Genomic DNA, 23544 nt, shown 5'->3' on the forward strand with positions numbered 1-23544 from the left:
CCATAGTAGGAGAAAGCGCCATTGAAGGAAAACAAGTTGTTTCTGCTCTTAGTAATCCTACAAACAAAATATGAAGAAAAAATTGGCAGTAGTGAAGTGTTAATAGTTTGCTGTTTCCATTCTCGAGAGCATGGGTAGGTAAATGTTCTAACTGCTCAGTGGTGGGCAAGCATTCAGGAGGCTATGCGTGAACCGTGCTTTGAAAACTTCATTTTCTTCATGTTTTCTATATGAAACTCGTAAACAATCCAGTTCATTTTCTCAATTCACGTTTGGTTGCATCCAATTTTAATTACGGTCCTTGGATCCTTCTACCAGTATTTGCTAGTTACGTCTCTCTTGCCTCTGAGGCATTACTCTGTGCTTTTCACATACTGATGACTCCCGTATCCCGCCAGAGTAGTGATGAGTGCTACCCACATACCCCTGTGCACATCAGAAGCTCTGACCTGCGGAGCCCGTGTCTGAAATGCCACCTTCCAGCCTCACTCCAGCCTCTCGTGTTCCAGCTGAGGAACCCGAGGTCCAGCGTGACACCACCACCTGCTGAAATGCTTCTGAATCTCGGCCCTTGCTTTTTCCCCCTGTTAAGGTGGCTCACTCTGGTCTGAAACGTTTGTCCTGAATGAGAACTGTCTGATGAGTGAGTGGGGCTGAGCCAGTTACGTTCAAGTCCCACTCAGAATGCATCTACCTGCAGAAGTTAGAAAATGCCAGTTTTCACTTAGCTTACCGGAACTATATTTGGGGTACATTTTAGATAAAAACAGCCTCTCCTAAGCCCTGCATCCCCCTTTGTCTATGGGAAAATGGATCTTCATGAGAATGGACTGTCCTTAAAGTTCACGGTTTCCCTGAAATGACTGCTCTCTCTTTATGGTGTAGATCAAACATAACTTCTTTAAATCTTTTCTCTGTGATCCCACGGCACTTTAGTTAAATACCGAGGGCATTGGAGGAACATGGTACATGGCGCTGTCATGATTCATATGCAAGTCTTAATCCCCTTCACCACCCTGCCTATCCCTAAGAGGCAGGCACCAGAAGGCTTTCATGTCATCGGTCTCTGCCGGCGAGCACTGACATCCAATGAGTGTTACTTGGAAGAGCAGACACAGCCCAGATGTCTGTCTCTGGCCGCTCCCATTAACAAATCACCTGCTACTGGAGCCCTACCTCCAGCCCCGCGGCTCTAGAACTTTAGGGCATCAGAATCACTTGTGAAAACAGGCTTGCCGCCCGCCCCCAGAGATCCAGATTCCTGAGGTCTGGGTGGGACTTGAAATTCACATTTCTAACAGGCTCTCAGCTGATGCTGCTCTGAGACCACACCTTAAGAACTGTTGCCCTGGATCACATTTTCTTGGGTAACAACTTTTTTGGGGTAACAACTCAAGATTAGATCATCATCCTCTTAAAGGCTGCTGTGGATTCCTGAAGAAATCCGTGGCCCTTGCCTCCCTACTCTCGGCCTCCGTTCTTGCTTGGTTGATTGTTGTTGGTAGATAATTCGTCGATTTGTTGGACAAGCATTTATGAACTGTGACCTCTATTACACTAAGCTCTGAGAATACAGTGAAGAGCGATCTCTACCCTCACAAGACTTAAATCCTAAGGGAGTAGGGGGACTCCCTGGTGCAGGAAACACATTCTGTGCCGTGGTGCTTGGCAAGTGTGGCCATGAGAACAGAGGAAGGTGGGGAATGGAGTTCCTCCCGGGCGAGGGGAAACTGAGGCAGGAGAGACAGCGGTCCAGGGAGAGCTCCGAAACAAAAACCACAGTAAGCAAGTCAAAGAAACACATTTCAGGTAAGGGAGGCGAGTATCTACACTGTACTTCTGTAATCATCTACATTGTTTCCTACAACTGAGCAGAGCTCGAAGACAGATTCCCACAGATGAACAAATAGACCCTGTGGGAGAACTACCCCAGCGATTTCAGCCGCCTTATCCTCACGAGAATTAGCAGTACCTTTTGGTTTTCAGAAGGTCTGTGCTGATAATGGAAAAGGTCAGGTAGGTCAGTTGAGCAAAGCGAGCCGGGCCAGTGCTATTTTTGTTTAGTGAAGAGGACGTGCCTTGGAATCTGGCTGTATGAGCCTACTCCCAGGTTTGTCATTTTTTTAGCTGTGTAACTTTGGGAGCAGAATCCTCCGTGTCTCTCACTTGTCCCGTCTCTAAAATGGGGACAGTAATCTAACAGGACTGAAGAAAAGCAATAAAACTGTGGTCAGGATTTAAAGACCTTAGCTCTGGACTTAGCACAACAAACCAATAAATGTCACCCCTTGCTGTTGAAAGTTAATTGAGCATCTACTGTGTGCCTGTCTCTGGTTCACTTTGCCTTCTACATACAAATGCAGAATAAATAAAATGCTAGTAAAGATTATGCCGTGGCACCTGCACCTTTTCAAGCCCCTGATGTTATATGGTACCTTGTTTAGCTGCCAGACTTCCACTCATTCTTGCAGACCTCTCTGCTACAAGAGGCACCTTTTTATTTCCCTTCAGCTGCCAAATTAGATGCTCTCTCCTCTGCTTCCTACCCTGATGATTTGTTGTAACATTTGTAACCCTGAATTCATTCAGCTTCTCCACCGTGGACGGGGGAGGGCCTGGGCTGAATCCCCTTTATGTGCAGGGTACAGTAAGGGCTTGGGTTGTTCAATGAATACACGAAGGCAACCCATAGGGATGAGCAGTGTAGCCTTTTTGCATTAATGTCACATGCTGTTTCTTATTAAGAAACCTCCTTACCTGGTGGACACAGTTTGTTTCATTTAACAGCGGTGGTATAGAGCACATACTAGGGACCCGTGGCTGTTCCAGCTGCTGCACAAATACTGACTCATTAAACCTTCATAATAACCATCTGAGGGAGATACTTTCATGATCCCCAATGGGGAAACCAAGGCAGAGACTGGTTCATTGTCTTGCCCAAAGTCATATAGCTAATAAGTGGGTACCGTCTGTATCTGAACCTGAGTATGCTGTTTCTGGGATCCTTCCTCGTAATTCTCCAGCTCTCTTTCTTATGCTGTTGCATGGAGTGATTAGAAATCACATAATTAAATGAAGCCTGTGTTTGCTCAAAGCAGTACATACGAGGTGGATTAAAAGAAGGTTTTGCGTATAATTCTTCCCTTGTCCACCTTGATTTATAATCTTTCCTATGATGGGCATGCGATTCTAAATGGATCCTTTGAATCTTTGATAACGAGGTTCTACCCGGTGGAAACTAGATAGTTATGAAAGTCTATCATATTAATGCATTTATTGCATGTTATTCCTTTGACCCTTAACATTTTCCTTTTAAAAATGGAAACATCTGACTGTTTCTTTGCTGGGAGAAGACAGGGTCAGGTTTCGGAGGAGAGTTCCATGAGGTTCGATGCCACGCGTGTGTCAAGCTAAGGAGATAGTATGACATCTTTTTTAGAGTCCAGTCACAATTAAATGCCATTTTATTTTGGATTTGGGGATCTGTGCCAGCTTCCAGCTTGTCAGAGCTGAGAAGACTCAAATCAAGTCCAGGCCTATTTCTACAGCAAACTGGGCTTCTGGCTCCCTGCCTGTGGATTCATTCAGTGTAGCCCATCTGGCTTTTGATGTTCTGCGAGTTTGGAGCAGTTTGTTTCAGGAAGCAGGGCGGGGAGGATAGGTGGGCCTGGGGTGCTCTTGACTCCTGAGCAGCCGCTGGTTGCATCCCCCCAGGGCTTAGGGTCTGCTCACCTGCAGCCCTCAGGGGTCTCACACCACCAGGTCCTCCTTCCTTTCGGAGCCCAGGGCCTCGGGCATCCTCTTACCTCCTCAGGTCCAGTTCCCCTCCCTGAGTTCAGTAGCAGCCTGAATAACTCCGTTGTGTTTGTTTTTTGGTCAGGCTCATTCCAGGCTGCTTGTGGCAACTGAGCAGGAAATGTATTGTCCCCAAAGTTACAGTGGCGCACCATTCACATTTTTTTTTTCTGCTTTATGCAGTTTGGGGACGATCTGTGTAGGAGTCAGTCTCCCAGTCCGGGTTTTCCTCCTTTTTGACGTTCACAGCGCAGACCTGACTTGTGGAGCTGCTTTCTTTCTTCTGTCTCCTGCCCCTGCTCTCTGGGCTGTGGCAGAGCCAGGAGAGGTCCAGGGGAAGGGCTGCTGTCACCCGCCCACAGCAGACCCATCCCTGACCCTCTCTGGAGCCAGGAAGAAGGAAGTGTCCAGAAGGCGGCCGAGTAGGTCGCTGTGAAGGGCTAGTGCACCACCGTATAAATTGTGTTGGTAGATTATGCTTGCCTGGCAAGGGGGATCTCCGCTTATACCAAGAGAGAACTAGAGTCTTGTCTCTTTTTTAAACCTTACTTACGAAAGTGCTCCTTCTATGATTCCACAAACACCCGTTTGACGCAAGGCACTGGGGTGGGGTTCCCGGGGTCCAACGGGGAACAGGACAGGCTCAGTCCTGGGGTCACACTCCAACCTGGAGAGCGGGCATCACATCCCCTTGGTACTTGTACTTTCTTTCAGGGCTGTTTTCCCCACCAAAAGGAGAGGTGTCATTCACCCATAAAACATGGATGAATGGCCTGTCTAAATAGGCAAGATTCTTTGAAGTTTAAAAAAAAAAAAAAAAAAAGTGTTGATGGAAATGAAAGGGATGAGTAGTGTTGATGGAAAAGATGCTCCTGAGCGCTCGATTGTAATACCACGCGAAGATCTTAAGTCCATTTCTTCAGGTTCTTAAAACGCCAGTCCGTTTCTTTCTGTATGATGTCCACATGCTTTTCCTCCCTGCAGGGCTCCCACTCAGGTGGATGAGCACAGGGGTGTCCACACTTAGGTCTAAAACAGCCGAGAACCAGCTCTTTCTATAGGAAAGCCAGTTTTCTTTCTGGGGCCTCACCTATGAATAATGAGAGTTCCACCTTCCTTTGTAGACTCTTGCTAAGAGCATGGTTTGGTACAAGACAGTACAGGTGCAAACAAATTACACTTGGGAAAGAAGCTTGCACCGTCTCTTACCTCCGAGGGTTATGAAATCCCCGTTTGGATGATGGGGGTGCGTGGTCAGGCCAGCATGACAAAGGTTGGCCTCCGGGATTCACTCCCCAGCCACTTTCCCAGTGCACATCTCGGCATCCCAGCCCTCCTTTTCCAGCCCCCCCCCCCCCGACTTTTGCCTCAGCTAGCTACGACATTCATGGCATGATTTTTTTTTTTTTTTTGCAAAGTTTTGAGGGAGGAGATGTTTGGATCACTTTCACAAATAAAGACCTTGATTTTTTGTTTTGTTTTGTTTTGAGGTAGGTGCTTGATTTTTGTTTTTAATTCCATGCCAGAGATTAACTAGTCTCTGTGAACCTGGGAAAAGAAAACGATGATCTCTGCCCATCACATGCTTAAAGTCTGACTTACCAATGAAGATATCTATTCCAGCGTCAGCTCGTTACAGGCGATCCCTCTGTGAATTGGAGGGTTTTGTTACAGTGGAAATTATGGTACGAATAAAAAATTAAATACATACTTGTGTTATTTTCCTGAACGAAAATTTAAACAGTGAGCATCTTATTTATCTTTGAGCATTGGAAAATGAAATTTACTTTAGCCACCAGTGTTTTGAGCATCATATCGCAAATAACAAACAAGATTAACATCACAAGGAGTCAGCTTCCATTCCATTGTGCGGCATTGTAGGCTGTGAAATTTGATATTATTTTGACTTGTATGGTAATTGTAGAATGACAGAGGGAAATGGATTAAGTTGAAATAGAAGGATACACCGCAGGGCACAGAGACTGCCCAGTGCAGGTGGAGGTCATTGGGCCAAGAATGGGGCCCCTGAGCGCTGTCCCTGCAGATCAGAATTTTATAAATAAAACTTTGCTTCATACTGCAGCTTACGGTTCTTTCACGTGTCTGCAGAGATGAAGAGGCCACCTCCCCGGGAAGAGTTGCAAAACCGGATCAGGGACCTAGAGGCTCACAACACCTGTGAACTTCAGTGCTTCTCATCTTTCCTTGCCTTGAAAAGATGCTGCTTGTCGGTGTGAAGTTTGAAATGCACCCTGCCCCCCACTCTCAGCTCTCAGATTTGGAACCCTGTAATGGTCTAAATTGTAGAGCCTGCTTTTAGGCACCTCTTCTTTTCCTTGAATACATCAGTTTCATGTTGCAGATGATATTTGTTTTTAGAAAAGTGTGAAAGAAGGGGCACCTGTGAAAACAGACAATTGTCCCAGCACCCATACAGCAGAAAATGCCAATTAAAGCCTCCAATTACTACCTTATTTCTTGGAGCTTTAAAGCCACTGAGAAGATAGTGGTGCATTTACTTGAAGTTTTAAGGTAATTACTTGTTCCTCCAAGCGTGGTGTCTGGTAACCTAATTCTGTATCCGCCTGACACCCTATAGCGACACCCCACTATCTCTCTGGTTTCAGAATAAGTTTGGGCAGAAACTTGTTCTGATATGAAAGTGCAAAAGGGGGCAGTAAAGTGCTATCCACAAAAACAGAAAAATTGTTTCCCCCAGTATTTCTTATGGCCGATATTACCTGAGTCTTTCTTGGGCCCCAGTTTTATTCATTTATGACAAACTCCTCTGTTTGGGGCATTTGGAGTTGATCTTATTAAACCATAGCAGCAATCTAATGTTAAACAGAAGTAAGGCAAGCCCAAGTATCCTGCCTGTTTATGAAATATGCCATCAAGTTCACATACTTGTGAATGTAAGTCATTTTTTTTCTGGGGGATTTATGTTCCCAAGTGTACAGAGCATTTCTGAAAGGAATCTCGGGCTTCTGTGTAAATGTTGTGTTAGCTCCACATAGAGCTGGAAGGCCCCAAGTGCATGGGGAGGTTATGGGGTCAAGGGTTTGGGCTCATCCCTAGCGGCGAGCATCTTTTGTCAGGAAGGAACTGGGAAGATGAGCCTCAGTGACAGCAAAGCAGCAGTGGCTTGTCCGCATTCAGAATTTCAGACGAACCAATTTACAAACTGACTGCTCTTCCTCCGCAGCCTTTGACATTTAATTAAAACTAAAAGCATTTTCTGGGAAAAGTGCATGTTTTCCAAAGTGTGGTAAACTCAAAGTGTACTTAATACAGAACTCTGGCTTGAGAATAAACCTATTCTTTGGTATAATTTGGGGTGTGCCAACTGCTAGGATAATAAACTTGTTCCTAAAGCTGGAATTCAGGGTCCCTGAAATGTTAGCCAACTCCCAGATCTGTGCAGTTGAATGATTAAGCATAAACTGTACCCCATATTTTTCATCTATTTGAATAAACTAGTTGTGTGTTACTACAGCTTTTGTAGACTCAAGAGTTGATTTGTTAAATGGACCACAATTCAGAGAAGAATAATTTTATTTAGTTGCATTCTCAGAAAATACATCACAAAACAGTTTAAAAAGTCTACAGGCCATGAATATTCTGTTTTAAACCAGAGTGATGAAAGATTGCTCAAGAACACGATGGTTTGTTCTTTGAAACTGTACATTGAAACGTAATGTTCCAACCTGATCGCAAGAGCATTTGATGTTTATTGCAGAAAATTATGAAAAATACAGAGAGCTAAAAATTACCCCAAGTCTACCATCCAGTAGCCCAAAGCAGCCGCAGATAAAGGCTCCGTGTCTGACCAAATCTGTGTCTGTATCGCCAGCAAAATGAGCAGAACAACACACCACCTACTGTGTATGTGTGTATATTTTCAACTGAACTTAGCCATTTACTTCAAATAATCATGTACTCTAATGATGGAGTTTTGAAACGAAAGGAGAAATCAGTTCTCCATGGAAAAGTAAAGTCTGTTCCCTCAGACACTGAATCTTCTTTTGCTTAGCGGTTTGCTCCAGAGGGAGAAGAGTAGCATCTGTAGGTCTCTTTCCCCCCAGTTTGCACATTGGCAGGATTTGCATTGGTCCTGTTACGTGAGTAAGATGGTCCTCTTTCTCAGGCGGATGATACCTGCCATAAGTATGCGGAAATATTAGATATTTAAATAGATATTACAGTTGTACGTGTACAACAGTGCACAGAAATGGCTCTGGATCTGAGCTGACACTCTTTAAATGAAAAGCACTGTGACCGTGTCTGTCTGGAGGGGGTTTACGTGACCCATTTATTTGTTTGGACACAGAAAGTGGTCATTCCTGTCTACATCCTTTCATTCTGATCTCTCTCATTCTGTGCCAGTTTGATATTTCTGCATTTGGCTACAATATATTGATTTGCCCTTGATTATATGGTAGTTTGGCATATCCTTCAATTATATATCTCCACGTAGTATTTCCCTCAGGAGAACAAGACTTCTTACTTCAAATCTCCTTTCACAGACTCTTTCAGCATCAAGGGACCATAGTGATTTGGCTGTTCTTCTAGGTTCACCTACATATTTTTGGCAACCTTGAAGAAAGTGTAAGAAGTCATTGCACGTTTGTCCTGAGGTGCATGTGTTATGATCAGGTGCAGATGCAGGAGCGGGAAGGGGAAAAAAGAGAAGCAAGGAAAATGGGGCATCCATGGGGGGGTTGGGGAGAGCAGCTGTGGCTCCACTACCCAGCGGGCCCCAAGCATCTCAGCTCCTTGGTCCTGTGGATCTTGCTGTTCCATTGGGCCAGGTTCAGAAGTCAATCAAGCAACCATTGCCCCCATCTGATTTACCCTGTGACACCTGGGGATGCGATGCTGGTCAACAGAAGGGTCCAGACTTGAGATCAAAACATGTGATGTTCTGATCAGTCAAAGACAATTGTGTGTCGTGACCCCTGAACTCTTTAAGTGGCAGGTTTTGGCTTTAAATGCATATTATGCTAGTTTTTGAAACAAGCATGTGTTCCTAGAGTGGGTTAAAACATTAAAGAATATTGTGTCGCCAGGGAACTCTAGTCAATATCCTGTGATAAACCAAAATGGAAAAGAATCTGAAAAAGGATGTATATGTATGTATAACTGGATCACTTTGCTGAACAGCAGAAATGAACACATGGTAAATCAACTCCAACAAAATAGATTTTAAAAAAAGAATGTTGTGTCACATATGGCTGTATTATTTTAGAAGTTCCTACAAAGATGAATATAAAGTTGAAATGTCTAATTGAGATTATTAGAGATCTAATTTAGATTATTAAAGATTAAACTCTAATGTGTGTTATTAGATTGATTCCCTGTGGAAGTATTAGAATCTAGTTTGGTGAATAACTTTTAAAAACTTGGATTCAGGTTGATAGGTAATCGGAAGGTAAAAACAGATTCTAATGATCAAATCATTTCATTTCAGGGACTTCCCTGGCGGTCCAGTGGTTAGGACTCTGAGCTTCCACTGCAGGGGGCGCAGGTTCGATCCCTGGTCGGGGAACTAAGATCCTGCCTGCCACGTGGTACGGCCAAAAAAACAAACAAACAAACAAAAAAAACAATCACTTCATTTCAGGCAGGGAAACTTTGGAAACCCTACTCAGAGTTTCCACTTTATTCCATGTTATACTGTCTCTGGATTTAGTTCAGAGTCATCACGTCTTATTGTCTTGCTTGGGAATGATTCACTGGGAAAAACCATAGGAGTTGCCTATTTCTGCTCAGCACACCCCACTGCTGTGGCATCCCAGGGAAGCCCTCCAGTGAGAGACACGAGACACAAAACCACAGCACCAATGCCCAGGAAGCAGTCCTGACCCCAGACTCTCTTGATGGGGAGGAAGATGCAGCTTCCGCGTCCCAGGAGCACAGCAGGGTGACGTGCTCAGACTTTGAGTACGTGGCCCAGAAAGGGATCTGGCCTCCTGTGTCCGCTCTCTTGTATAAGACAAGAGGCACTGTGAGTCTCCTTTGTTTTTTGTTTTGAATTAAAAACCAGCAGATAGGGCTTCCCTGGTGGCGCAGTGGTTGAGAATCTGCCTGCCAATGCAGGGGACACGGGTTCGAGCCCTGGTCTGGGAAGATCCCACATGCCGCGGAGCAACTGGGCCCGTGAGCCACAACTACTGCGCCCGCGCGTCTGGAGTCTGTGCTCCACAACAAGAGAGGCCGCGACAGTGAGAGGCCCGCGCACCGCAATGAAGAGTGGCCCCCGCTTGCCGCAACTAGAGAAAGCCCTCGCACAGAAACGAAGACCCAACACAGCCAAAAATAAATAAAAATTTAAAAAAAACAAAAAAACCCCCAGCAGATATTATTAAAGAAGACTTCTGACCACTTTTTTTTTTTTTGGATGTGGTTTAACAGAAACCACCTCACCTCTGTGGTATGGGTTACAAACATGGGCATTTTCCCCTAGGTGTCTTTGGCCACAAAAATGGACATTATCTCATCATACAAAAAGAAATCTGCATTGCATATTCACTAGGCAGAGTCAGTGTAGTAATTGAAAATTAGCTAGTTGTCACCACCCTAATTATTCTTTAAAAAAAAAAAAAAAAAGAAAAACATTTCCAAAGTCAATAATAAGACAAGTCTTATTGACTATTACCAAATATTCAGGGCATAGATGTGCTATGTGGTCTGACTTGTTAAAGCCTCTGAGCAATCCTGAGGTAACAAAATCCAAATATAAGTGACCTGGCTTCAGAAATAGAACTCTGCGGTTACTGGCTGGATTTTAACCTACAGGATGCATTGCTTTCCATTCGAAAATGATATTATTAAAAAATTCACCCCGTTTCCTTTCCACGTACATTCTGCAATTCTCATGAATTGTCTGGATCCATTTGTAATATTACATTTAAAACACAAGTTCCATGTGTGGTAAGTGTCTTCCTCACCCTTTGGTCCTTGGCTTCCCAGGACATGGCAGGGGTAGCAGATGGCCGCCCTTGTGATGGACGAGAAGATGTATCCATCTGGCCTGAGTATCCTGATCTCTGAAGCCTGGGCAGATGCCTGCATGTGGATGGACTTTCTCTTAATTTCCCTTAACTTCATGGCTTGTCTATGAAAAGCTCAATTTAGGAAAAGCTGCATTTCCCCAAACCAGATTTATGCTTTAATGTGATGCAGCGAGAGCTGAGAAGTGTGCAGGCAAAGGGGCTTTTCCTGTCGCATCTCGCCTTTGCCCTGGCGTGTCTTCATCTGGTTTGCGTGTCAAGCCACGTGTGCAGGGACTGAAGGAAGACAGTGGTGGAAGGTGCTTATCGAAGAGTAAGTGCTCGAAAGCAGCAGTGCTTCTGTTATCAGTGCTTCTGGAGGTGGTGAATTGCCTTGCATTTTAACTAGGAAGGGATTCCGGAAAACTGCCAATATTCATAAATCCTGAGAGAACGGGTCCAAAACTCCATCCGCAGTGCTCCTTGCTGTCCAGAAGCACCATCATACCGGAGGTGATCCCGCTCTGCTCTCAGCAACCCCCATCCCAACGCGAGCTCATCCTATCTTCAGAATTCCTTCCGTGCCTATGATCTGCAAATATCGATAGTTCGTGGCACTAAATTTGACTTAAATTTATTGTGTGTATCTTAGCTGCCATTGTTCTTTCATATTTTAAGCATCTACCAGACGTCAGACCTTGGGCGTTCAGTACTGAGTCAGCCGCACGTGGGACCTGCCTGCCCTCAGGAAGCTAGATTGTAAAGTCCTGACGATCCAGATCCTAGTTTTCTGTCACTCAGAGCATCTGGTGTGGAGGTGCCTTAGTTGTTACACTCACATTACTCTGTTTGCTCCCATGTTGTGAAGCACGTGGATAGACCTGGAGGGTATCATGCTTAGTGAAATAAGTCAGACAGAGGCAAATGCTGTATGTGATCACTTATATGTGGAATCTAAAAAACAAAGCAAACTTGTGAATGTAACAAAAAAGAAACGGGCTCACAGATATAGAGAACAAACTAGTGGTTACAGTGGGGGGAGGGAGGGGGGAGGGGCAAGGTCAGGGCAGGGGATTAAGAGGTACAAACTATTATGTATAAAATAAGCTACAAGGATATATTGTACAGCACAGGGCATAGAGCCAATATTTTATAATAACTATTATATATAATATAATCAATTATATGTATAATTAATTATGTAACAATCAATATTAATATTATTATATGTTATATAATTGATTATAATATATAATAATTATTAATATTATTTAAATGGAGAACTTTAAAATTTTTGAATCATTATGTTGTACACCTAAAACTAATATAGTATTGTAAATCAACTATATCTCAATTAAAAAAAAAAACTGTGAAGGCTCCTGGGGAGCAAAGAGACTTCTGGGCTTGATGTACTTAGTGATAACATAAGAAACCTACGATTTGGGCTGTCAGCTCAACCACAGCCTTTGTCTACTGAGAAACCATAATGTCAGCAATTAAAGAGACTGGTGTGCTAACCAGCTTGTATGTCTGTATACCTATATATGCTTAAAAAGTAAACCTCTAAATCACTCAAATATTGGGTTCTTTTATATGGATTTAAATACAGAAGCAAAAAAAAAATTTTTTTTTTTAGTTATCTGTTTTACAGCTATCAGTGTATATATGTCAACCCCAATCTCCCAATTCATCCCACCCACCCCCTGCCCCCGCTTTCCCCCCTTTGTGTCCATACGTTTGTTCTCTCGAAACCATTTTTCACGGTGAAGGAGCAAGTCCTTGCCTAACTTTTTGCCACAGTGTCTTCTGAAAAGTGAACTAATGCTTTTCAAAGCATTAGGAATAGTGGGTTTTATCAGGATTCACTTTTTATGAGTGTATCAAATGCGCTTATTGAAATTGAGATTCCTCCCTTTCTCTTTTATTTTGAAAAGCCATCCCACGGGTTAACCCCTCCGCATACCTTGCTCCCCTGTCACTGACCGTTAAAGCTTTTTGGGTGATTAGTACCTTCTGAAAATACAGACTGAAGTTCAGAGATCCTTGTAGCCAAACCAGCCCATGTGTCCTCTGTTCTTGACTTGACCCCATCAGCCCCAGCAAAAACTAGAACTTGGATTTGGTGAGTGAAGAGAGAGTCATGAGGTTCTCACATGGGCGGGGAGGAAATCAACAGCGAGTCTTTGGTTAAGCAGGAAAAAATAATCTTCGTGAAGGAGACAGGATCTTGGGAGCATTTTGAATGAAGAAAGAGCTTGGTGAGCCGAGCTTCAGACGTAGGTGTGATGTGGGAGAATTCTAAGATGTGCAAAGACGGTACACAGCTTGGTGGTGAGGGCAGGTCTGATGCATTCTCTTAGAGGAATTGCATGGATGGACAAGAAGATGGGTCCATCTGGCTGCTCAGGATCCTGATGTCTGAAGCCTGGGTGGGCCCCCGGGGGAGGTGGTCCAGGGTGAAAGTCGCTCAGTGTGGAGATCAGAGCTGAGAAGAGGCAGGTACCGGTGTCCAGGCTGCAGACTTCTGTTGTGATTCAGGAACACTTTTCACTACAGCTAGCATGTGGTGCTTGCTCTGTGTTGGCTGGTAAAGGAGCCGGTTTAGGAGAGAAGATGTTTGGAACGGGGGTGGGAAACCCCAGGCAGAAGCTGGCCTCTGGTTCTCGGGTGCAGTGAAGATTTCCTAAGAAGGTCGAGGAGTAAGACATGAGGAGAAGGATGTGTCAGGAAGGTGAGCCGTGTAACACTCACCATATCTAATTTATATCGACTGCCAGGCACTTTGCCCCTGCTTCCCAAGCCCAGCAGAATCCCTGGGGCACGGGGGCGTGGGGCAAAGACTAAAAAGCCTCAGACATTCAGATTCAGTCCTTCAGTCTGTTGATCAGAAACCAGAGCTGTGCTTCAACCACAAAGATGATGGAGACCACTGGCCTTCGGGGGGCAGGGAGAAGACCCTGGAGGCCTTCAGTCCTCTGGAGTTGAATTTCCCATGCGCCTCCCCAGAAAACTGCAGAAATGGCCAAGAAGGTCACAGAGAGGCTCTTACTAAGTGGTGATCTACATTTGTTTACAGTTCTAGAGAATTCTGTAAGGGTGCACACATGATTGTCTGAAATTTGTCATTGTTATAAAAAATAGTCATTTTGAGTTCTACTTCACAGAAAGATTTTGTTAGGTGATTCTCATTCACTTTTCTTTTTTAACTTTTTTTTTTTAAAATAAATGTCATATATCCTTGCTTTAGCAAGCTCAGTTTAAAAAAAAATAAGAAAGAAAGGGGGCCGCCCTCCCTTTGGGATTGTAAAAGAACACATTCCCAAGGAAGAGTGACAAGCCACTGTGTTCATGTATTTTTTTTCCCTGCCATAAAGAGTATTGGTTTTTAGTATAAATCTGTAGTGTAATTTCTGTTATGTTCTATGATGCTTCATAATCAACCTCATGCACTTTTCAGAAAAATTAATACCGTTCATTAGCATTCATCATCATCTGTTCCCTCAGTATCAATTTGAAAGTGGCGATGCCCATCATCCTGGTTTTCTCCCTCTCCCTCTCTCCCTCTCTCTCTCTCCCTCTCTCTCTCCCTCCCTCCCTCCCTCTCTCTCTCTCTCTCTCCCTCTCTCTCTCGCTCTCTCTCCCCCCCCCCTCCCCGTGAATTATGACCCATTCATCGTCATGGCTGGTGGGCTTCCCTGGTTCAGTAAGAGGTTGGATTGGAAGGATTCAGACGTGATGCTTTGTTCTCCGGCTTTAATATTTTAATGAGCCTGCAGGCTTGGCTCCTTCGGAAGGAACAAGATGGGATTTCTAAGTGTGTTTTTAGTGTTAGCACTTGTAGAAGGATGTTCATTAGGAAGCTCTTGTTTCAGTTTCTCCGAAGAACTCCCCATTAGGAAAGATCTTTCAGCAGCATGGCTGGGAAGAAAAGAGAAGGGGGAGGAGGGGGCTGAGAACTGTAAGCATTAAGGGGATAGTGTGTCAGTAGCTTGGGTTCAAGATTTGCTTCGGGACTTCCCTGGTGGCGCAGTGGTTGAGAATCTGCCTGCCAATGCAGGGGACACGGGTTCGAGCCCTGGTCTGGGAAGATCCCACATGCCGCGGAGCAACTGGGCCCGTGAGCCACAACTACTGAGCCTGCGCGTCTGGAGCCTGTGCTCCGCAACAAGAGAGGCCGCGATAGTGAGAGGCCCGCGCACCGCGATGAAGAGTGGCCCCCGCTCGCCGCAACTAGAGAAAGCCCTCGCACAGAAACGAAGACCCAACACAGCCAAAAATAAATAAATTAATTAATTAAAAAAAAAAAAAAGATTTGCTTCTAAGAATTAATTGGAGCAAATACATCTCGAGGGGGGGAAAAAGGTTTGTGGGGCAAGGACAGGGACAGTAGTTGCTGTCTTCGCGAGTCGGGGACTTTTCATCTTGCAGCTGACTCAATACTCCAACTAATTATTTCTGGTTGTCTTTTATGGGTTTGTAAAACGTTTCTTTTGTTCGTGGTAATAAAAAAACCCATTATTTGATCAGTGACTGACTAATTATGATAAGTAATTTGAAACATTCTTGATGAAACTTGTCTGTTAATTAGCATCAACAGCAAATGGAAACTAACAGAACAACAAAGTCTTAGTGCATCCACTGTTGCCTGGAATTGCTGCCGTCTTTCTGTGGCATGCCCAATAAACTGAGGCTGCCAGTGGTTCAAAAATAACGAACAGATGGGAAGGTCTGACTCACCACCAAGGAAAAGTCATTGTGAAGTTACACAAAGGAGCACTGAAATATTACAAGCGAGGGGGTGGTAAAGGAATGTCAGTAGGTTGACTTGATCCTACTGGGGAAAGTCAGGAGTGTGGTTTCTTTCTTTTTCTTTTTTTTTTTTCTTTAAAGCTTAATTCCTAAATACATTCATCCCATGCCGATCTGAACTCAGATATGTTTGGTCAATAAAAGTGTGGCTCTATAAAATTGTAGTTTGGAATTCTTGATGTTGTCTGGCTATATTGCCATTATCATTAATGCTGTTAATTTTTTATCAACTCAATGGCGCTTTTTTTTTATGCTTTTAGATTTCTACCCGGACAAGGACTGGTACTGTACCCACAGATAGGAGACAAATTGGATATTATTTGCCCCAAAGTGGACTCTAAAACTGTTGGCCAGTATGAATATTATAAAGTTTATATGGTGGATAAAGACCAAGCAGACAGATGCACTATTAAGAAGGAAAATACCCCTCTCCTCAACTGTGCCAGACCAGATCAAGATGTAAAATTCACTATCAAGTTCCAAGAATTCAGCCCTAACCTCTGGGGTCTAGAATTTCAGAAGAACAGAGATTATTACATTATATGTAAGTATAATTCTATTCATTTATTTTATAGAAATTAGGATAAGCTAAATAGGTTTGTATCAATTTTTGTTTCCTTAAAATTATTACTGTGGCAAATAATTTGGTGGGAATCTTTGCTGAAAAGTTTTTTAAAGAAGCCTTAATTGAATGAGGGACCCCCTGTACTAGTACTACTCATTAACATAAATACCCAAAGAGAAAAAGTCTCCTAGAGTTTTTGTTGTATTGAAATAAGTGGATATATATGAATATATTCAGCATCTCTACTGACAAAACCATTTTTAAGAACCATTGGTGAGATTTTGATAGGTGAATCTTGTGCAATGACTTTTCTCTTCATCCATCCATTCATCCATCCATCCATCCATCCATCCACGCGTCCATCCATTCACTCATTCATTTAGTATTTACTCTGTGCCAGAAACTGCATAAGTGCTAGGGGTTCAACAGTGAACAAGACGGTAAAATGGTACCCATTCCTCATGGAGCTTGTAGGTTCCAAGAATGGGAGTTACAGGCAACCCACACTAGTGCATGGGCACATTGAAACCAGGTTCAGAAGAATAAGAAAAAACTTGGGTTTGTTCAATGAATTACTTTTTTATTTACCTATACAATAATTTGACACATTGTTTTAGGAACAGATACTGTGTATCCTTTGGGTCCTATCTGAGCTACTGTTCACTCCCGAGGCTGTGAAATCCGATGAAACACGTGCCTACTAGGTGCAGGTCACGAGCTGGCACAGTTAGGATTGTTCCAGGCCCAGGGTCTGTCAGAGTGCAGTCTGGGTGACTAGGATAGCTGTTCACATCAGGCAAGCAATGAAATGGTTTTTCTTGGTTTCTTTGGTGGGAGTCTGCACTCACTCGTCATGATGAGCTCCAGGTCGTCAGAGGTACTGAGCTGCTGTCTACTGGGTGTGCTCTCCCATCTTTGGGTGATCAGGTTGAAACTGTGGCTTTCTCTACCTCCTAGCTGCTCTTGAGAGTGCAAAATCAATAATTCATTGACTACTTATTAAATACTCAACAATGTACTATCTTCTATTTTTTATTACACTCATTAGTAATTAAAACAAAGATGGTCATAGCCATCTAATCCTTGTTCTTTGTAGTTTTAAACCAACGTGATGTACAGAGAGTGGCTTAGTGAGAATAAGTAACAAAAAGAGAAAGTGGTGAATTATAGATTTAAAAGCACAATGATCATAAAATGAAAATAAAAGCCTTTTGAGGGATGGGACAAGCAGATGGGGTGGTAAAGTGTATGAAGTAAGAGGGAAATCTTTGAAAATATAAAATAGTCATTAGGCAAAATAAATGGAAACCTTAAGCTTTTGGAAGTCCAACAGTGTCTTTAAAAAAAAAAAAAAAAAGAGGCTTTGTAAGTAGGACTGTTTACCAGGATGCTAATGTTTTTAGCATAGCATTTATAGGGAGCTGAAACCCACCCTACTGAATTCATTAAGCAGGTTAAGACCCCTGAATAGGGTGGGAAAAAGGACGAGGGGGTGCCTGAAGATAGATGTTCCTCAGAGTTAAATACGTCTCTAAAACTGTGCCTGCAGCCCTAGCTGCCGACTGGCTCTTCAGGGAGGTAAGCCACCAGACCCAGGTCCCTCCTCTTCCTTTAGCTTGTGACTTCATGCAGATGCCTTTGTCGACCCTAAGTTCCCCCTGAATGCAAGTGGGATTTCAGCAAACATTGTGGGTTTAGTCTGAAATGATACGCAAGAAATGCAAATAAATACCTGGCTTATCAACATCTTTGTGTCTGATGGAGTGAGCACGTGATAACGACTTATTATCCACACCTGACAGGTTTGTATTTAGAAGCACAATTTAATTTATAATTATAATATTAATCCACACAATAACGGCACATCTCATTTTTCTTTCTTTGAAAACTCATCGTTAGGCTCAGTAACAGGTTTACCAGCAGGTAGCTGAGCTACATCGACCTCCAGAACCTTCCCTGGAGGTGTGATTTACCACGGAAAAGCACGTGGTAGCCCGGGATAAAAGAATTGTTCTTAAAATAGAGATGAGGGTTTCAAGTTTGAATGCTGCTGGTTGGGTGGTTGTTACAGGCTGGGTGGGGAAGGGCCCAGGGCTCAGAGGGTGGCCGGGAGCCCAGGGGGACTCAGAGCACAGAGTTGAAAGACTTGCGCCACGTCACAGACATAGGAAGACACTTCAGATACTTCGGGAAACGCAGGCCCTATTTCCCACCCATCCTCCAGCAAAGCCAATGGATGGACAGCTTTCCCTGGAAAGGGAATGAAGGATGAGAAGTACAATTCTCAAAAGAGTTGAAAAAGTTAATGTTGACTTTCCATTGCTTCTTTGAGAATCACAAGGCACCCAGACAATTAAGAGATTTTTCAGAGTCACTGCTTTCCACAGCCAATGATCACTCACACATACACACAGAGTCACACTTCACTTAAAACACTACTACACTAGGTGGCATGATGGAACACTGCCCTTAACACTGCAAATCACCACTTCAACTTTGAGAGAGTTAACAATGTTGGTATTTTTGAGTTGCTACAAAGTATATTACATGTGTTTAACTCCAAATCTTCCTGTCTAGCTAGTAAGCACCTTCATAACCAAGAGTATTAGTATGAACAGCATCGTTATTGTGTCCTGGTTTCTTTCCATAGGAGGGAAGAAGAGAGGTGATAGTTGGGAGCAGTGCTTCATAACCCCAGAGGCGAACAGTCCAAGTTGCCAATGGACTGAATTGGAATTGGTGTTGTTCGGTCATTCCCTAGATGAACTGATTCCAGGAGCCCAGAGACCTGGGTTCTAATCCTGCTGTGTGAGCTTAACGAGAAAGTCACTTCATTTCTTTGAATTTTGATTTCTTCTCTAGAAACTGCTTTTACTGTTGTTGTTGTTGTTGTTGTTATCCTGGCTAATGATGGAAGTCTCTAGTTCCAAACCATTTTATGGTTAGACATACACATCCAGTATGGGATCTCTTGTCAGGGTGGCTCTTCTCCAATTGAATGGACAGGATCTGCTGTAAACTCTTTAAAGACAGTGAATTTGATTTGTAGTGTTACCAGATTTAAAATACAGGCATCACACTTTTAAGTTTTAGAAGTCATTATTAATTTTAAATTGGGAGTGTATTTTTGAACCTACCGAGTATCCACTAAATTCCCCTAGGAAATGACATGACAAAATGATATGCATCCTCATTTGTTTTTCTCCTAGATGATTATTTGCTTTGACATGTGGCAAAATGATATATATGGGTCTTCTTAATGTTGAGAATTGACTTTTTCAAGTGACCCGTTTCAGTCATTAGACTTGGGTTTAATTTGCATAATAAAATCTCCTGGTATTAAATGATCCAAAGGTGGGGATGCTACGACCATTTGGTCTGTTTTTCATTACATTCAGATTCTTAATTGCCTTAAAAAGAAAGTAAACATTTTATATAACCTACAGTTATTTTGATCATGTCTTTAAAAATTTTTTTAAGTTTATAAAATAGCTATCTGTTCTGAAGTGGCCCATTGTCAAGGGAAGCTCTGTCTTAGAAAAACACACCAGTTAATACAAGGCAAGCGTTCCTAACTGCGTTCTCAGCTTTCATACATAATTGTGTCAAAAACGTTTCTTGTAGACGCTTTCTGTGCTTGGTTTCCAGTTTCTTTTTAGAAGTGATAATCGGGAGCTGAATGAGTCAGCAGTTTTGGTGTGGAGGCCCTTCGCAGTATCTACCCTTACGAAGGTTCCATGGGTTGGTCATCCAGCCTCAGCATAAAACCTTGCAAAATACCTACAAAGAGGTTTTCATCACACTACCAAAATCATGTGAGTCAGAGATGGATGAAAATGAATGCCACTGTGTGGATACTTTTTAAGTGAACCATGGGCACAGCCTAGCTGTCAGAAAGAACACCTTATGCCCAAGGCACCTCCCAATTTAGCTTTGTGTGGTTTTTCACATTATTTTACCTCAAATCTGTAGCCAAGACATGGATTTGTGGAATAGTCTAAAAGTCATCATTTCTAATGATTGTTTGATTAAACGTTGCTCTGAAACTACACCCTGCTGTGTTTACAGTGGTCCTTCCAAAAGCCACTCCTTGCTTTCCTTGCCTGGGAAAGTCTTCCTTGAGAAACACTGAATGAATTTGAATGAGTCACCATTTCATAGGCCCTTCACTGGTTTCATTCTCCAAAGCAATTTTTAAAAAAAATTTTATCAGAGCATATAAAATTAGAAAACTCCTCAGTCAGCTTTGCTGTTTTTTAGACATAAACTCCACTTCTGAGCAAAAATGCAAAATAAATTAAAATGTTTGCACACAAATATAAGGAAACACTATTCTTAAAGAATCAAAACAGAAGAACAGCAGATTCCATTCCTGTATTTTTGTTGAGTGTTTTCCTTTTTTTGTTTGTTTGTGGTTTTCTTTTCTGTTTTTGATTTACTTATTTCTGCGAGTAAGTGTAGCAAGTGGCACTAAAATATACTGAATGTACTGTAAGCCCTTTCCCTAGCAAAATGGTTATGGGAGGTTTCAAATGTACTTTTACATATAGATATCTTTTATTTTTTTAATTTTTTTTTTAAATTTATTTATTTTTGGCTGCGTTGGGTCTTCGTTGCTGCACGCGGGCTTTCTCTAGTTGCGGTGAGCGGGGGCTACTCTTCGTTGCGGTGCGCGGTCTTCTCATTGCAGTGGCTTCTCCTGTTGCGGAGCACGGGCTCTAGGCGCGCGGGCTTCAGTAGTTGTGGCACGCGGGCTCAGTAGTTGTGGCTTGCGGGCTCTAGAGCAGAGGCTCAGTAGTTGTGGCGCATGGGCTCAGTTGCTCCGCGGCATGTGGGGTCTTCCCGGACCAGGGCTCGAACCCGTGTCCCCTGCATTGGCAGGTGGAATCTTAACCACTGAGCCACCAGGGAAGTCCTAGATTTATTTTAGAATATATGTGTGGCCTCTGTAATGTGATTATGTGCTTTGATTAATGAATTATTTATATGATAAAGGTAGCAAAATCTACATTTCCATCACTAAACATCATCGAGTTCAAGGATGTTACAACATCAGCCTGTCACTTATCTGACTTTGAGGTGGGGATTTATGTTCGATACCTTGCATATCATTGGTGAATTCAAGCATTTAAACACATTTTTATTTTTAACCTACGACGGTTGGCTTTGTAATAGAATGGTCATCAGAATCTTGGGTGTTTGGAGGATACACACACACAGCACTTAGAGCGACAGATGAACATGGTAGTTAGCTGAGAGTCCCAAGTCAGGCAGACCTCGGTTCTTGAATGCCCTTCAGCAAGTAACTTACCCAGTCTGCCTCAGTCTCTTCATCTGTCAGCTGGGGATGATGTGCATTTAAATGGGGTGATGTATGTAAAGTGCTTGCTTCCATGGCTGGCACCAAATAAGGACAACTGAGGGTCTCTTTGTGGGGAGGCAAGGTGGGGGGCTGGTGTGAGACAGCCTGTGCTCTCCTGAGAGCTGGCGGGCGGGGAAGATGGGCTCAAAAAGTGTCACTTATTTGAAATGCCATCCACAAAATGAAATTCCGGAGATTGTCCAAGTTTCAGTAATGCTGCGTAACTTAATTATAAGATCTTCCCTCTTTTTTGTCTTCTTGGAGTGTTATAAAAGTTCTTTTGTCTTTGGGCTTTCCTTACCAAGAAACACGCATTTATGGATTTTTTTGTTGGTGGAATTGCCCAAGCTTGTTAGCAGATCCTCCCTAAGACTCAAAAGAGACATACTGGGAGGAGACTTCTACACATGTAATCATTTCCCCACTTACCATCTCACCAACCTTGCCAGGGCCTTTTCTCTGTTCCCTGTTACACAAAGGAAAGGTTTATTTTTATTGATCATTTCAGCAGCATTCCAATGTAGTATACATATTCTTTTAGAGAAAAAAGTACATGTCAGGGTTGCCTTGTCACTGAGACAAGCTGGGACACTACATCATTTCACTAGTCTGGTAATGAGAAGCATCATTTTTTCTTTTTCTTTTTCTTTTTCTTTTTTTTTTTTTTGGCCGTGCCGCGCAGCTTGTGGGATTTTAGTTCCCTGACCAGGGACTGAACCCGCACCCCCTGCAGTGGGAACACAGAGTCTTAACCACTGGACCACCAGAGAAGTCCCCCGGATTTCTATTATTTTTTAACTTAACATAAAATCCTTTTCTGACCGTATTGAAGGCTCTCTCCTAGAGTATATCAGTAAGGCTCCTTGTTCAATTTAATATGAATACAGCTTAAATTCTTTATACTTTAAGGAATAAAATCTCAACTTCTGATCAATTGGAGCTTGTGCTGAGAAGCTTCTGGCTCGCGGGTCTGATGGAGTCATGGCCACTGGGATATTTATCCCGTATCTGTCAGGGTTTAGGAGGATTAGGCTATTGTAGATTGAGACTCTGTTCATATTCAACGGTGTCACCTAGGCAGTAGTGACAGCTTATCTCATTTAAAGCTAGACAGAGATTGCCCTGTGAGCGCTATTCCTTATTCCCAAAATAACTCATGAACGGACAAGATGACTGGTTCTTAAAGCAATGGGGAGAGACTGAAAACCTCCTATGTAAAATAAGAGCAGATGAGAAATGAAGGCGATTCCTTGGGGAAAAAAAGGATTATTTAGGAGTTGCTCAGAATAAAACTGCCTTTACTGTTTCATAAAATACATCTTAGTATCTCTAGCACCTGTATTTATAGCTTTTTCAAAGTTTACTTAGACTTGTAAATAACTGAACAGTCCTGGAGACTTCTTTGTACAAGCATGAGAATGAGTTTCTTTCTTAATAGCCTTTAAATATTTACCATGAAAATCAAAATTTAAAGCAAAATAAAGTACTTTAAGAAATAGCCCAGAGTCATTAGACAGACATGAAAAGATTACTTGGCGAAAACTTATTTATATAGTTTTTAAGAGTCCCACGTTTGTCCCTAACAGTCTGAAATCTCAGGCTGGGTGTTTGATCACTTAGAGGGAAGTGTTATGGCCTCACACACTCTTTGAGACTGTCACTTTACAGTCTCAAAGGACAGGTGACAGAGGAATTTTTATCACTGTGAGAAAACAGAACTTGGAAAGTGTGAGTAGTTTAGTACAGTTCACACAGCCATGAAATGTCAGGGGCAAAACTCAAACCGGGTTGTCAGGCCCTTAGACCAACGTCGTTAGTTTATGACAGTGCCTCCTGGGTCACCAAGCATATACATGTATACAAAGCAAGAGGAAAGATAGTCTAGTCCAAAGCACACTACTTACAGAGTATGGTAAAGAGAGTATGAGTACATACACGTCACATACATAGTGACAGTAAAGAGAGCATATGTACATACATAGTGCATACATAGCGATGCAAGGATGCTACTCGAACTGGAT

At 42.9% G+C, this 23544-nt stretch overlaps 1 protein-coding gene across 1 annotated transcript in view; it reads left to right on the forward strand.

Annotated features, from left to right (window-relative positions):
- The window catches only part of EFNB2 (ephrin B2), a 46884-nt gene that overhangs the window by 7617 nt on the left and 15723 nt on the right, over positions 1-23544 (forward strand). The window contains exon 2 of the mRNA XM_061170798.1: positions 15857-16140. Coding sequence (XP_061026781.1) covers positions 15857-16140 — 284 coding nt within the window. The remainder of the gene's footprint in view (positions 1-15856; positions 16141-23544) is intronic.

The sequence above is a fragment of the Eubalaena glacialis genome, chromosome 16 (genome assembly GCF_028564815.1).
Source record: "Eubalaena glacialis isolate mEubGla1 chromosome 16, mEubGla1.1.hap2.+ XY, whole genome shotgun sequence".
Classification (NCBI taxonomy): Eukaryota; Metazoa; Chordata; class Mammalia; order Artiodactyla; family Balaenidae; genus Eubalaena; species Eubalaena glacialis.